General features: G+C 39.8%; 1 protein-coding gene and 1 long non-coding RNA gene across 10 annotated transcripts in view; one reads left to right on the top strand and one right to left on the bottom strand.

Moving 5' to 3' along the window:
- LOC146501036 (uncharacterized) overlaps positions 1-15,809 on the bottom strand; it is a 178,230-nt gene that overhangs the window by 87,177 nt on the left and 75,244 nt on the right. The gene's annotated exons all lie outside the window — the stretch shown is intronic.
- tns1b (tensin 1b) overlaps positions 1-15,809 on the top strand; it is a 195,063-nt gene that overhangs the window by 20,660 nt on the left and 158,594 nt on the right. For 4 of the 9 annotated variants that reach the window (XM_085134524.1, XM_085134521.1, XM_085134523.1 and 1 more), the window contains exon 1: positions 11,057-12,617. The exons of 3 other annotated variants lie outside the window; for them this stretch is intronic. In XM_085134524.1, the coding sequence (XP_084990650.1) occupies positions 12,516-12,617 (102 nt within the window). In that variant the 5' untranslated portion in view covers positions 11,057-12,515. Of the gene's footprint in view, positions 1-11,056; positions 12,618-15,809 lie in introns of those variants that run through there. 2 more of the 9 variants (XM_085134522.1, XM_085134520.1) reach the window with 1 other exon arrangement.

Here is a 15,809-nt window from a genome sequence, read left to right on the forward strand (position 1 = left end):
CCTTGCTAGAAGGTTGTTGTGATTATCAACCTTCGAAGATGTCAGGTTCTCTGCGATCGCTTGCAAGCTGCTTGAGCAGCATAATTAAAGCTGTGAAACGCAAACCCAAAACAAAGTTGCCCATTTTGAAATGTTTTGGTAGAAATGGTAAGACAGAGCTTTTACTTTGAAGCTGAACGTTATCTGTTTTTGGTTTGTGCTGCACTTTCTCCAGATTCCCCACAGCTCGGAGTATAAGTGGTGAGTGTTTGCAGAAAACGCACCATCTTTCATGCCCTTTATGTTAAACTATGGCAGCCTAATAGCAATTAAAGCAATTACGAAAAGGTTTTTAGTTCAGCACCCTCTTTGACAGATTTCCTCCAGCAACCACTAGCCAACCAGTCGGGGAATACACATTGTCCCCTAGTGACCGGTGGTTACTGTGTTCTGTTTAACACACTTTTAGTTTTGATTGTGTAGAATAATTTAAGCACTCACAGTGAAGGTTAACATCTTATTGGTTGAAAATGGTGAAAAATGCCAAAACAGAAACTTTACAAAGGTTTGGAATTTGACCCAAAAGTTGCAGGTTGGTGCCTGGTGTCATTCTTTTTTTGTTTTGTTTTATCATCTTCATATTTTGTTGTTCTGCGGTCATATTTGGCCGTGAAATAGAGCACAGTAATAGAAATGGTCTTCTAGTGTTTATTTGAAGCAGCATTGCTATGTTTACAGTCTGAGCCTCTAACCATGTGGCTTCCTAACATTTGCATAGAGAGAAACATGTTCATGATTTCCGCCACTAAGTAAGAAACTTCTGTCTTTCCTTAAACAATTCCTCCATTTGGTGACTGTGGAGAAAAGAGGCCAGCAGGGGGCAGTCAGTGTTGTATTTTGTTATCTATATTAAAGCAAGAGCTGGCTTTTATGTGGGGTTCGTGTGGTTTAATCAGACATGACAAATGTGAGGTCATGCAACATGCACGTCCAATTTAAAGCCAGGCCTTCTGCCTTATCCGCAGCACACATGGCAGGGAGGACTACAAACATTTCAGACACTCCTCTTGGCAGCAGCATTCACCACACAGGCCTCACTCATGGCTTAGCACTTTCAGGGACAATAACAGCCGGCCAGAAAAGTAACCCCCCTGCGTCACAAACCAAGCCCACAACACAGGCTTTGATCCAGCGGTGGGGGGGTTTAGAAAGGCTTTAGGAAGAATGAATCCTATATGGTTTAAGCTCAGAGCTTCACTGTGTTTACAACACAGACAGGATCCCTCCATCTACTACAACATGCACAGACAGAAACACATTCTCATGCTTTAAGCTGTCAGTCTTTGTGTTTATAGTTGTTTACTGCCGCTACACTGTTATGAAAATTGTGTTTAAGCTAGATGTGTGGGTATATAGATGTGGGAAGTTGATGGTCTACGAAAACAAAGTGGAGCTTTGTTTTTTCTTTCAATACCATCACAAAAACGGACTTTGAGACTTTTTCGGAAATGTTTTTCAAACACATTTTTACTTTGTTCTGTTTATAGGAAAAATCTTTTGAATGTGAAGGATGGACCATGAAATCACTCACTGGTTTTTGTTTGGAGGAGGGGGTGAAGTGTAATGATTATAAATGAATGCTAGCCTATTGGTTATCAAGCATGCGTAGTTCCTCAAACTATATGGATGCAAGGCCAAGCCCAGCCTAGCCAGCTTAATTTATAAAACACTTCAAACCCAGCAACCACTGACCAAAGTGCTGAAAGCAATCCACACAAACAGTCAAGAAATCCAGCTCAGTGTAAATGGTAAAATGGTAAATGGCCTGTATTTATATAGCGCTTTACTAGTCCCTAAGGACCCCAAAGCGCTTTACATATCCAGTCATCCACCCATTCACGCACACATTCACACACTGGTGATGGCAAGCTACATTGTAGCCACAGCCACCCTGGGGCGCACTGACAGAGGCGAGGCTGCCGGACACTGGCGCCACCGGGCCCTCTGACCACCACCAGTAGGCAACGGGTGAAGTGTCTTGCCCAAGGACACAACGACCGAGCCTGTCCAAGCCAGGGCTCGAACCGGCAACCTTCCGGTTACAAGGCGAACTCCCAACTCTTGAGCCACGATCGCCCAGTGTCTTGAATCAGTGGTGGTGACACCTGTCAGTCATACTGGCCATGCCTTTAACTCTGTTAACTCTGGTCTTCAGATGGATGAGTTAACAAGTACATAAATATATATATATAAAATACAATCACTCACTGGTCAGTTTTTTGAAAGGGGAAACCAGAAGACAGTATAATAATGGACGTAGCTTCTGGGTTGAAAAAAATAAACCCAATGCCGAAGTTCCTAAAAAGTTATGTTCTATCTGAAGGCCACCAGATGGCGATAGCTGTGTTTTTGGGGGGGGAAAGCTTTCTGGCCTTGTAGAAGTCTGTGGGAAAACTGCTTTCTGACCTGACCTCTGTAAACACTCTCCTGCTGATTTCATGGGCTCAGTCACTTGTTTTGGTTCATGTTGAATTTAATTTAAAAAAAAAGTTTTAAAAAGGAGGACAATTGTTGTCAATCCCATGTCTTTTGAGCATGCGATTTAACAGACCAACCCTTCCTCGGTAAGATGTACACCTCGTTAGCTTTTTTGCAACCAAGTTTGTGGAAACATTCTTGTTGAGGCTTAAGAATTGGATCTCAGAAATCAGTGGGCGACATCACCAGAGCTGGATCCATCCTTTATAGCAATGGTGTCCAAACCCAGGGCTCGAGGGCCGGTGTCCTGCAGGTTTTAGATGTGTCCTTCTTCTTCTTTCATGTTTAATGGCAGCTTGCATCCAAAGATGTTTTCTTCTTACTTCACTTCCGATTCCTCAGATCCTCTGGATTAAACCAGTATTCCTCAAAAAACGAAAAGCCACCTCTTTCCCATCACCATGACTTAACTGATTATCAACCCTCATCACCCACCTGTGACTGGCATACTTCCTACAATTAAGAAGCACGTGTTCAACCGTCTCCATAGCATTACACCAATCACACAAGCCAGTCGGATGTTTCCCCATCCTAAAAAGAGTACCATTTAGAAAGCAATGACCTGTTTGTATATTTACAATAACCTCTTCCTTTCTATTTGATCCACTACTCTTTTTAACTTCTATCGTGTTTTGTACACTATATAAATGTCTTCCTTTTGTTTCATTATCCCACGCCATTTGCCAGAAGTTCTTACTTTCTGTCCAAACTATACTTTTCCCTTCAGTTTTCGACAATGGTATCTGTACATCTATATCTACTTTTTTAACAGCTGCTTTAGCCAACCTATCTGCCCTTTCATTACCCACAATACCGACATGAGCCGGAGTCCACATTATTACTATATGTTTATTTTGTTCAGACAATCTATGATGAGCAAGAAGACCGTCATGCAAAATTTGCTGACGGGTACTTGTGTTTTAGATGTGTCTTTGATCCATCACAGCTGATTCAAATGGCTAAATTACCTCCTCAACATGTCTTGAAGTTCTCCAGAGGCCTAGGAATGAACTAATCATTTGATTCAGGTGTGTTGACCCAGGGTGATACCTAAAACTTGCAGGACTCTGGCACTTAAGGCCTGGAGTTGACCAAGCCTGCTTTATAGTGTCTAGTGCAGAAACTATCCTTGACTTTTTGTACCAGGGTGAAAACATGATTTCTTTTATGCTATAAAGTATTTTAACAATAAGGTCTATGGGAATCTAATCAATTCACTTGTCAAGTGGCCATTAGGTTAACTCCTGTTGTTCAACCCTTGATGTTCCCACTTCCAAAACCATTTAAAAGCAATTAAAACATTGTTAAGTACCTTCCACTAAGTGTGGAAGGAATTTGCAGCAGACCCAGCAAGTTTTTTTTCTTTTTTGCTGTCTACATCTTCAATGAATGAATCTGGCATCCTTTTTTTCTGGGTCCCCCAGCAAAGTTAATTTTCCTTTCTTCTTCAAAAGCTTGTAAAAGTCATGTGGAGAAGAGAAAAGCAAACTGGAGGGAGATGTTAATGTTCCATGCCACTCGGGCTGCTCACAGTCTGCATGCTCTGCTTCCTAAGAGTCCCCTCCTAACTCACGGACAAGTGGCAATGAATCTGTCAGACCTGAGGTGGTTTCCATTAAAGGTCTGTTTAAAAAAACAAAAGAGAAGGCTGTTTAGTTTGGAGTTAGTTCTTTAAGAAAAGACTGTCGCAAAGGGCCGACCTCTTCACCTCGGCCAGCACATTAGTGCTTTAATTGATCTGTTTAGTAGAGTTTCCTACCTCCTGTAACACGAAAAAAAGGAAAAAAGGCAGCATAATGTTATAGACAGTACCCACAGAGAATTGCACTTCTCAGCTTTGCACTTTCCTCTGTTAGCCCCTTTAAAAAAATAAAAATAAAAAAATCGTATATTCATCAAACTTGCCAGATTCACAAAAATCTCTCCATCTATAAGAATAAGGAGATCTCAAAAAGATTTAGCCCCACAGAGCTCACCTCTGATTTTAAGCCCATTAAATCTAAATAACTCGGTTAGATGGCGGAGCAATGCTTAGGCCTGTTATCGCTCCTTCTCTGTGGATTTTGCATGTTCTCAGAGAAAAGCATGTTAGGTTAATTGTTGATGTGTTTTAGAATTTGTGTGAAGGGGTGAAGCTGGCTTTTAGTTAAAAGCAAGAGTGCCGGACTTTGCACAAAAGTATCAAACAGTAGGAGAGCTGTTTCAAAGGTAAATGTATCACCGACGTCTTGAATGAGATTTTCTGTTTAGTGAAGTTTATTGTTGTCTTAAATTTTCTGACCAACACGTTTTAAGCTTCATATAAAGTGCCTTAAATCTTCAGACTTTCTAATGCCAGCAGTGGGTGACAACTCTGGTTGAAAAATGAAGCCTGTTTGAATTTAAGTCGTGATTTATGGTCTTAGTAGTTTAGTATACTGTTTTGAAGCCTCAGTAGAATGTTGTTAAAGTCAAAAACCTGACGTAAATTTGGATTTTTTGAATGGGAGTATTACTGTTGAAGGTAATGCAATTAACTTTTTGTTTGTCATCCAATGCTTAAGTGCCTTGAACCTGCTAATGGCCAACAGGGGACAACTGTTGGCTGCAAAAGAAGTCTGAACTGTATGAAAATATATGAGAAAGTGACCCCACTGCTTTCTTAATTAATGAATTCAGTAATAGTTTTCCTGATTTGCTGATCTCTGATTTCAAGTTTTAGTTGCTACAGCTTGATGTTAATTTTGTAATTTAGGGTCCTGTTTTGAGTAAAGTACAAGATAACTTCATGGTATACAGTAAGACTCAGAAACATTGTGGTTTATGTCTACACTGTAGAACCATAAGGTCCTTGGTTTCTCACTTTCTTGTGATGGTGACAAAAATGCTCATCTTTATAGTCAGTGAGGTCATAGTGACTACATCTTTGACATACAGGTTTTTGTCTGTGGGAATGTAGAGATTGTTTGCTAGCTTGTCTTTAAGTTAGTAGTTAGTTATACTTACTGCTCCCCCCCAAAAAAAAAATAATAATAATGATGAGTCTTAAGTAACAAATCAGAAATGTAACTTTTTATATGATTTGTAAGCTTTTTTTTCTGAAGTAAAAGTTTTAGTTTTTATAATTTGCTGGATTTGAAACGTGCTAGCATCTGTCAAAGTTCTAGATTCTAACAGATTATTAGAGAGCAACTCTGGCTGTTTTTATCTTAACCTCTGACCTTGGCAAAATTACAAGAAACGCAAAAAAAAAAAATATCAGAACAAACAATAGCTCCTGGTATTCTCACTTTCCATGTTATGATCTCTTGACACTGGCTTTCCACGGTGCGTGTATTTCCTCTCCCTGCACTAACAATACAGCTCAGGAAGTATGTCAGGATAAGGGCCAGACTGTCAGGCTCTTTTTTTGGTATGTGCATCCAACTTTGTGGGGGACTAACAGAGCCGTGTTAATCCCAGAAAAGCTAGCTCAGTGTTCAATAAGCTACGGATCTGTTAAAGGGAATTACTGCCCAGGTGTCTTCAAAGTGAACTGCGATGTCCCTCTGGCTGGTAAGTGCTGTTGCAACATGTCACTTTAAACTGTGGGTGATCAGGGTGTTAAGGTCAGCCCTAGCATGCACAGCACCAAAGCTGTTGGTTTTTTCTGCTTTGTTTTCAGGTTACTGTTTCAACCACTTTCCAATGTTCCAAACTCTGATTGTTGCGACATTTTTTGGCCTCTTTGATTTCTGTTGTCGGCTTTCCCCTTTGTGTAAGTGAGCTAACAAAAAAACAATTTTCACATGTGGTATTACATCTTTGTTAAGTTTGTAAACATTTTTATTGAGTGAAAAAGTAGGAGGACTCATGCTGATCCAAAATGTCCATGCAGGACTTTAAAACTGAAAGGTTTAATCATTATCCTGCTTTTGGCTGGAGTCGTGGCTTTTGTTTCTCATGGAATGTTAGAGGTTGTAAAATTGTTGTTAACAGGGTCCTTCTTTCCACTTGTAAAGCAGATAACTGTAAAAAGTTCAGTTTAGTCTGATTTGCTGTCGAGGTTAATTACATACAGCTGATTTCTGTGCTGCAGATGATGTCATTTTTACAGCAGAAAGTGACTGCTAGTGTTGTTTCAGCTGCTCTTCCTATTGTTGCACTGCTTTCTGCTTTAGAAATAAAAAGAGACAGACAAGACACTGTCTGACTGTCACGGTGCTTATATTGTTTCCATTTGTCTCAGGCTCAGTATTGCTTGGACTTGTAAGAGGTGAAAAGTGTTGTATTTGAAATGAGCTTTGTTTGAAACATGGTTCGGCTGTGTTAAAATATATAAAAGTCACTCGAATATAGCTCAATATTAAAATGCAAGAAGTAATAGACAAGGATCCAAGTATATTTGTGTTAAAATAAATGAGTTACATTGGATGGCAGACAACCTGGACTCGCATCGCTAATCTTTTGAACGTGAAATAAATGGAAAAAAAGAGAAAAACATGTCTATATTTAGAAGTTGGAGAGGTTGGAGCTGTAGCGATTCGTGTTACTGCTCATGCTAGAGGCAAAAGTTTGAAGCCAAAGATTTTTACACATCATTTTAAAATATATTATTAGAAATATTATTACTGGTTTGGCATTAAAATGACTGAGTTAGGTTTGGAAAAAGATCATGGATTGATTACAAACACAAGGTTTGCCACACTTTTTAAAGCTCTTCTTTTTTGGTTGCCATGGTGAAGTCTCCCTGCTTTCACTATAGAAATATGTCCTTGTGACTCAAAATTCCTTGTGAAATACATTACTTCCACATTCGTGTTCACTGACCGGAAAATGTGATCATTTCTGCCAATGAACATAAAAAGTGGATACATTTTTCTGTTTCACGTTTAGTTGTGAGACTGGGCTGCAGTTGAAAGGTGGTTTCTGCCCTTTTGATTTGTGTCCACTTAAAAAAAGTCGACATTGTTATGAAGTACTTTGTTCCTGTACTTTAACCTGATAAAATGTTTTTTATGACAAACACTTTGCCTTGCGCCGTCTGTCTGTTTTTTGACCTCGCTCAGAGACGGTCTGTGCTTCGTCCATTTCTTTCGTCCTGTCCTCTGATGTGGAGGTGTCCGCAGAGGTAATTACTTTATGGCTTCACAGACCGTAATAACTTTCACACTGAGGACTGTTTTACATAGGGCTGTGAGGTGGACTAACATCTGTCGTGAACTGGTCAGCTGATTGGACAGAGTTCTTTAAATGACCATCGGTTAATCCATAATGGCTAAATGTAAATCCTAAAATAATGCATATGTAGTCAGGGTTATGTATACTTAAGTACCTAAAGTGAGGTATGACAGAGCTGTCTCTAAAAATGGATGTTCACCGCTTTCATCACCTTGGCCTACAGCTTGTCCATTTCAGCCTCGTCTGGGCTTTTATGAGACTGCTGATGATTGGTCAGTGGCAGACTGATAGTTCCTCCAAAGGTGAAGTGGTGACTTTGTGTACTTTATGTGTGGTGGCTGCTCGTGTAGATGATAAGTAAAGGTTAAATATCTCACCCTTTCCTTTTTGGAATTCGTAATTTACTCCCCTACAAAGGATTGAAGTTGCTAGAGAGTCCTTCCTGTACACTTATGATTTATTAGCTTCATAGCTGCCGTATGCATCTAAAATAATGTAGGAAAAATGGGATGAATTCTGATGAATTTCATTGTAAACCCTAAACCTACCAGTAAATTTGGACCTCCGTAAACCAAATTCCTTAAAAACAACCAAAAACAACCCATAACTGACATTTTGTTCCCAAACAAATTACCTTTAAAGTGTTATGGAATAAAATATTCCATAAAACAATACAATTTTTCCAAATTTCACCTCGTACACAGATTCAGATTTGTAGTATCAGTTGCTTGCAGGTAAAAACTAAAATCTTTCTTCCAGCTAAAGAAGCTTTGGGTTAGCAGCTGGGATTATAGCTTTTCTTAAACCAGCATCTTTCATGTGCTTTCCATTCTGTCACCAATCCACACATGAATTTTCCATGATTGCTAATTTGCCAAAACTGCTCCCATCTGCCGACTTAAGATAGAGGAGTGTTTCTGTGCTATGTCAAAAGATGAAATGAGCTTAGCTTTCACTTAATTCCCTCATGGCTTTCTGCCATGTGCTTAAAGCCGCCAAGCTCTCAATCCCAAAAACGCCTTAGATCAATAATGGGAGGGGCAGGAGGTAATTGCAGCATCAATCACAACCACTTTGTTGGGGGCAGAAATATGAAGTGGAATATTTAAACAAATGGGTCTCCAGTGCAAATGGTATTATTGGCTATTAGTTAACTTCATTGTAGATTTGTTCTGCCTTCTAGTGATGCAGTGATTGCTAATCCTTGGCGTATTTACAGGAATAACAGTCTCTTACTGCAGTCATGTGCATACTGGGTATAACCAGCAAGGCCTTCATGATTTAGTGAAGGCTTGGGCACAGACTGGCACTCACTACTGACAGCTGAAATGTATGTAAAATATTGAATAAAGGTGAAAGAGTCTGCAGTGCAGCGCAGCGTCTGCACTTAATAAGTCTCATGAGAAGGCTGCGACTAACTGGCGATGCCTATTGAATATAAAACGCTACATTTTCAATGTTGAGTTCATATGCTAGACGTTATTTTGTTGCCCCGCAGCATTGTTAGATGTGATGTTCTGGGAAAATGGGATGACGTAATTCCTGAGTGGTGGAAAAAAGTATAACCCAGATGGCATTAAAGCAGCTTTCCTTTATCAGTGCTTTTAGAAATCCACTGCATTTTACTGATACACAATATCAAATTAAAGTGACAAATGGATGCCACCAGCTGTGAGTAAAACATCCCAGTGAACCCTCCCACATTAAGACCATGACCGGCCACTTCCCCTCTTATTCTCCCAGAAACAATGACCCTTCACTCCCTCACCTCTTGTCTGGTTTCCTAGAATGGACAACAGAGCTGACGTTGCCAGATTGAGACGTGAAACCAGCCCATTGTTTGTCCCGCAAAGAGGCAGGAAGTGTGCATAGTGTTGTCCCTGCGCCTTCTCTGGAACTTCTCTCCCTTTGCCAGTATTGTGTAAGCTTAAAGCTCTTGATAGGTTGGTGTAATGGTGAGACCTTTCCTTCACTTGAGAACTTACAGTCGCTTCACTCTCAAAGTGTCTGCAAGAATAACATATCTGCTAAATGCTCTGGAAAATGTGCCGTATTGCTCTTATTGAAAACCTCTGGTTATATTCGTTTTCTTTGATACATAAATGGTCCCTTTTGTGTTTCAGTAACTGAAATGTTAAAATTTGTAGAAATCTGCAAGTGTCTTCAGAACAAGCACACTGCTTGTGCAGCAAAGTAAACTGGAATCTTATTTGTGCTTTGTTTGCATTTTTATTTATATGCTTAGAATTTGTATTCTCTCTTCTACACCCTGAGTCTTAGGCTGCATAAACATGAATGTAATTGCTCGTCACACATCATATCACCATTTTTGCAGTGAGGTCTTGTAGTTTCCCCAGGCAGTTTTGTTTTCCCTATAATACACAAAGCATCTGTCCATATATCAGGACATTTATGTTTAAAATGAATGCTTGTCAGAAATGCTTGAGGAAGTAAGCTAAATGTGTCCAAGTTGCTTTTAGCTATGGGAAGTTGGGAAAGTGGAGATGGGTGAGTAAACTAGGGAAACAAATCATTAAATTTGATCTCCTGGAGCATGAAATCCTGAAAGTTTTAACTCTCGAGGTGTTGAAAATTTTTGCAGGGAGTTGTAGGGTTATATCAATTAAACCCTTAAACTCTTAATCTGTTGAAAAAATAAATAAATGGGGGAAAAAGGTAGCTAACTTGCTAATGGATAGCTGAGCTAGGATAGTTATCACATAAGTCTTCAAGGGTCCGCGTAAGTCTGAGTGACATACATTTCATCATTAGGTGATGAATTCGAGGGTCCATGCGGATGTCCACACGCCTGCTGCTCCTGCTAAGAACTTGCTTTAGACCAACAATGCATTCACCCCAGGCAATAGACTGACAAGCCAACTTAAATGGAGTGGATCTGGAACACCTACTGGGCCATCGGGTCAGCAGCAAAGTACAATCAAGGCTTGAACTGATTAGTTAGACTTAGTTAGGTTGGTATTGAATGATTTCTTTTTTTCAGCAGGTTTGATGGAAATCATTTATGTGGGTAAGTTAAATAATTACCTGCTATCAAACTGATAAGAGTCCACCTTAATTATTAAGCTCTACTTAAATACATCTGAGAGCTTAACAACAACATTTACTGGTAATTTGCTAAATATTTGCCATGTTTCACTCTCGTTTTTTGCATTCATTTATATACATGTAAAGTTATGTCTTGATGCATTCTCAATCATCCAGGAAAATAAATCTCCAAAAGTTGATTCTGTTCATCTGGACGTAGCGTTTTCTGGGAGAAACGTTTCGTCACTCATCCAAGTGACTTCAAAGAAGTCACTTGACGAAGAAGTCACTTGACTTCGAAGAAGTCACTTGGATGAGTGACGAAACGTTTCTCCCAGAAAACGCTACGTCCAGATGAACAGAATCAACTTTTGGACATGCAAAGTTATCTTGATACAATGCAAAATTATTTTGATTGTAAGAAGTGACTCTTAATTTGTACATGTACAAATGTTTGTTGCTTCCTGGGGTTGTTCATTGTAGTGTAAAAAGTTTGGTATTGTGTAAGTGTATTTTTTAGGATAAACTCCTTGAATCCGTACAGTCTCATTTACTTAGGGTTATTTTTTGTTAACAATTGGGATTTATGGACTAAAGTCATACCAGATGGGCACACCAGATATCAAAGTGTAACCATCTTTTTGACATTTAAAAAAAAAGGCTGACTGTAACAAACCACAGAGTGGGAACAAAAAGCTAAGAATATACCCAAATTGGCCTTAACAGCCTATCTTATGTCTTTCTTTTCTGATTTCTCTGAGGGGAAGCAATGAAAGTGAGCTGCAGTTGGGAGGTTTTCCAAATAAAGAGCCAACTATTCCATTTTCTGAATTCTTTAAATGGTAAATTGTCTCATGGTCAGTGATTAAATTGGGTGAAATTGCAAATTTAATGCAGAGAATTTGGATAATCACATGCCTCCTTTTGTAGTTGCACACACTTTCTTGCTCTTCCTCAAATGTAAAGCAAGTTAGGAGCCATTGATTTCAGTTGCCTTCTTCTTTATCCAATAAGGAAAACTAGGCACCCAACTAATCACTCAAGATGCAAACGGGTTCAGAGGCTCCATGCACCATTTATGATTGGTCAGAATCTGCCAGTCTTCATTAAAACCCCCCCCTGAAAGCTCCAAATGCACCAGCATCCTCCACTGAGTCCAAATACTGCATTCATTTTATTCTTTTTAGGTTCTTTCACTGCAAACCTCAAACAAGAAGCGCTTGAATTATCAGCTGGAGCATACCAGCTTTGTAGTATACATCATTATTTAAACTGCGATGACGGACTGCTTGTCCACTCAACACATTTCTGATTTATTGTTCTTTCTTTCTTCAAGCCATCCCCCCACTGTTCTACATTAAATTTAAGACCCCCTCCTCCTTTTTCCATCACTATAAGTGCCTCATTCTTAACCAGACGGCTCTGCCTGACCCATCCCACCACCGCCCACTTCTGAGTTCCCCTCTCCTAATCTTTTTCCTCCTCATGCTTTGAATGGCAGATCCTGCAGCATCCACAGAAAGATGGAGGGATGCTGTAGGGATGCTAGACAAGAGAGCCAAGAAGGCATTTACGAGTAAAGTGCACTTTATGGGAATCTCCAGTTTTTTAAAACACTAGAAAAAGGTACCTTTTCTTGGATTGGATGAAAAGCCATTCCGGGATTCTCTCCAGGACACACTGCTAGAGTCTTTGCACCTCTGGACACGGCTCTTGAAGGGCAGGCTAGAGAGGGAGGGGAGACAAAGCAAGGAGATACAGGATACGGTAGAGGACGCGAGGAGGTTTTTGTTTTTTTGTTTTTCCACGAGAGAATGGGCGGACTAGGCTGGTGTCTCGCCACCGTCTTCAGTTGGGCAAAATTTTTCTTCTATTGCATCTTTCCTTTCTGGAAGCCAGGGAAAAGCAAAAACAAGGTACAGCTGGTATTTTAGATGCATTTACCTTCAATAAAATACAATTTTGATGTCTTATTTTGTTAATTTAAGAGGCAAGAACCTTTATATTGAAGTTGACCTTTTTTTGGTGTCTCTAGCTGCTGCCTATAGCTCAGTGCTGAGGTGGGCTGGGTTAAGACCATACTTTAGTGGTGAAGCAGTGTCACTTTGTCAGTCTGTCAGTTTGATTCAAAATGAAATGTCTATCTGCTGAAATTCAACTCGTGGTTTCAAGAAAGTGCAGGTTAATGATGCTGGTGCCCCTCTTGAATTTCCTCTTGCACCACAGCGAGGTTTACATTTACGGTTTTGACTGAAATGCCTGGATAGTGTTGGAAGGATTATAATATGAACTGAGACAGATATTCCAAAATATTCAAGTCAAGGTATATAGGCTTGAGAAAGCTGCCAGTTTGTCAGCTTTACAGTATGTTCAAGGTGGCAGGCTGTGGACCAGGTCATTGCATTATAAAGACAGAGCTGGCATTTCCAACTTTTCGGCGTGCAAGGTCCAATGTAGGAGGAGGCATGTGTAACCCTAGCCACAATCTTTTCATAACCTAAGTAGTTTTTCTTATTTATTTTTTTTATTTTTTATTTTTTTGCCAAACCAAGCAGTTTTTTGTGCCTTAACTGCACCAGTTAGGATTTTTTGTCTTTAATCTAATGTCTAAACATGGCCAGCAGATCAAAGCAAAATAATATTAAAAAGCAAACACACTGAAAACAAATGGGGGGGATAAAACTCGTTAAACTAATGTGATGAACATGGCAAAAATCATGCATTCTAAACAATAGTGCATTGTCTTTGTTATTATTATTATGAGCATGCTTTGCAGGAAGGAGAACTTGCCACAGATTTAGATGCAGCTTTAGCTCAGCTATAGAGAACATTGGGTGTGATCGCTGATGAAACTTAATGACTTACAGCCTTTGACCGAAGATGTATGAGAAGTTATTTATTATTCTCGTGATTAAGATCTGCAGTTGCCAGATGACAAAGGAAATTTAATATTTGTGTGATCCTCAGCAGCCTGGCATGGTATGATGAGCTGGAGAGATAAGCGCGTTGACACAGACACGTCAAAACAGCAGGATATTAGCAGATTGACTTGACATGGCACTTTTTCTGATTGTAGGCCTGTGTTGATGAATAGAACCATTAATCCTGTAAAAGCAGCCACTGCTCAGTGTGTTAGTTCACACATCCTGATATGAACACAGCCACTTGCTACACTCAGCCCTTTGTTGCATTTGAAACATTCATTTGAATATTGTACTCACACTGTTTATTTTATTAGTTTTTGATTTATGTGACTTTCTTATTTGACGTCAAAATTATCTGTCAGCCAGAATCTTTAAATTGCGGATGTGCTTATTGGACGATCTGATATCCTCGTGTTGGTGTTGTTCCCTCGTCATCATAAATAATGTTGTTCCAGGTTCAACATTGCAAGTGACCAATCACCTTCTCCTGACGTCATCCGTGACCTCAAAAAAAACAAACGCCTTCAAAAAAGAAAAGAAAAACTTCGAGAAAAGAAACCGCCTCTGTAAGGACAATATGTATAATGCTTACCGTTTATTAAAGAAAAGTATCCTGAAATTCAAAGAATTCAAGTTCCTGGATTGGCGGACAGAAGCGGTTTCTCTTCTCGCAAGTGAAGTAGATTTTTTTTTTAAGGCGGTATTTTTCAAAGGCAGAAAAGGGGGACGTCACAACAATGTGATTGGTCACTTGCAATGTTGAACCTGGAACAACATTATTTATGATGACGAGGGAACAACACCAACACGAGGATATCAGATCATCCAATCTTATTACAAACAGAATATATCCTGTAATATATCTTATCTCATTCTGGTCAGAAGTATAAAACGAATTTCTTATCATGACAAGATTTTTTTTTTTTGTGTGTGTGAATTTGAACAGTTTGTTTGCTGTGCTTGCTACTTATTTCCCCTGGAGGATATTAAAGGCTCTAATAGGAAGATCAGATCCTCATGGCTTTGCTTTGGTTGGTTTCTTTTCAAAGAGATTGCAAGTATTAGGAATGCAGAGAGAGAGTTGTAGAAATAAGTTTACCGTGCATTTGGGTGAATCTGTGTAGGTGGAGAGGATATTTGGATAACCAATGCCAATGCATTTTATTATTTATGTGATAACTGCTTAAAAAGAGCATTAAATCTGGCCTTAACATGCCCAGACCTGACCATTCACAGGTGAGGTGAATAACGCTGACACTTTTTAGTGGGTGGGACATATCAGAAAGAAAGTGAACAATTGGTCCTCAAAGCTGATGTGTTAGAAAGTGGAAAAACAAGCAAGTGTTATTTGTTATTAGTATTGCTATGTAATAAGGGACATAACAGATGGAGTCACCTGGGTCATCTATGGCTTTAAAGGGCCTTTTCACTAATGAACCTTAGAGTCTTTTAAAGAATAGGCCCGACCACCCTGAAATGCCTCACATCGTGTACTGCAGCCGTGTTATTGTTGCTTTCATGGGTCAGTGTGTTCTGGTGTTGGGTGGACGGTCCTTCCTCTCAGCAGAAAGAACAGAGGAAAAACGTGCACACACATGTGAGCGTTCTCACAGGGAGGGCGGCGGGCCTGCATTGTTTGCAACAGATGGGAGTCACAGGGGTGTGTGTGTGTGTGTGAGTGTGTGTGTGTGTGTGTGTGTGTGTGTGTGTGTGTGTGTGTGTGTGAGGCCTGCTGGAGTGTGTTCTTCCTCTGTCTGTCAACAAGTGAACTCCCCTTCATGTAGCACGTCAGGACACCGGCCAAGATCACAGAACACACCCCTCTGCTGTTTGCACATTCACTCTCCCTTTATCTGCCTGATTATCTACTATCTTCATCTATCTATGTGATCACTGACTACAGACCCCTGTTTTTTTCAGGGTTTTTTTTGTTTCTCCCGCCCTCTTTTTCATCCATGTGTGATAGCCTTTGCTTATTTTTTCTTCTTTTATCAGTTCATTCTTTTTTTTCCTTCTGTTTCTTGTTTTGAGCCTGTTGTAACAGGCTGGGCAGCTTTGATCTCACTCAGCTGTTTATCCGTCTTTACATGGTTCAAGGACAGTGATCCGACAGCAGTTAATCTTCTTAATTGTCTCGCTGCCTGCTCTTGGCTCTGGTTTTACAAAAGAAACCGAAATGGTCAA

The sequence above is a fragment of the Neolamprologus multifasciatus genome, chromosome 16 (assembly GCF_963576455.1).
Source record: "Neolamprologus multifasciatus chromosome 16, fNeoMul1.2, whole genome shotgun sequence".
Classification (NCBI taxonomy): domain Eukaryota; kingdom Metazoa; phylum Chordata; class Actinopteri; order Cichliformes; family Cichlidae; genus Neolamprologus; species Neolamprologus multifasciatus.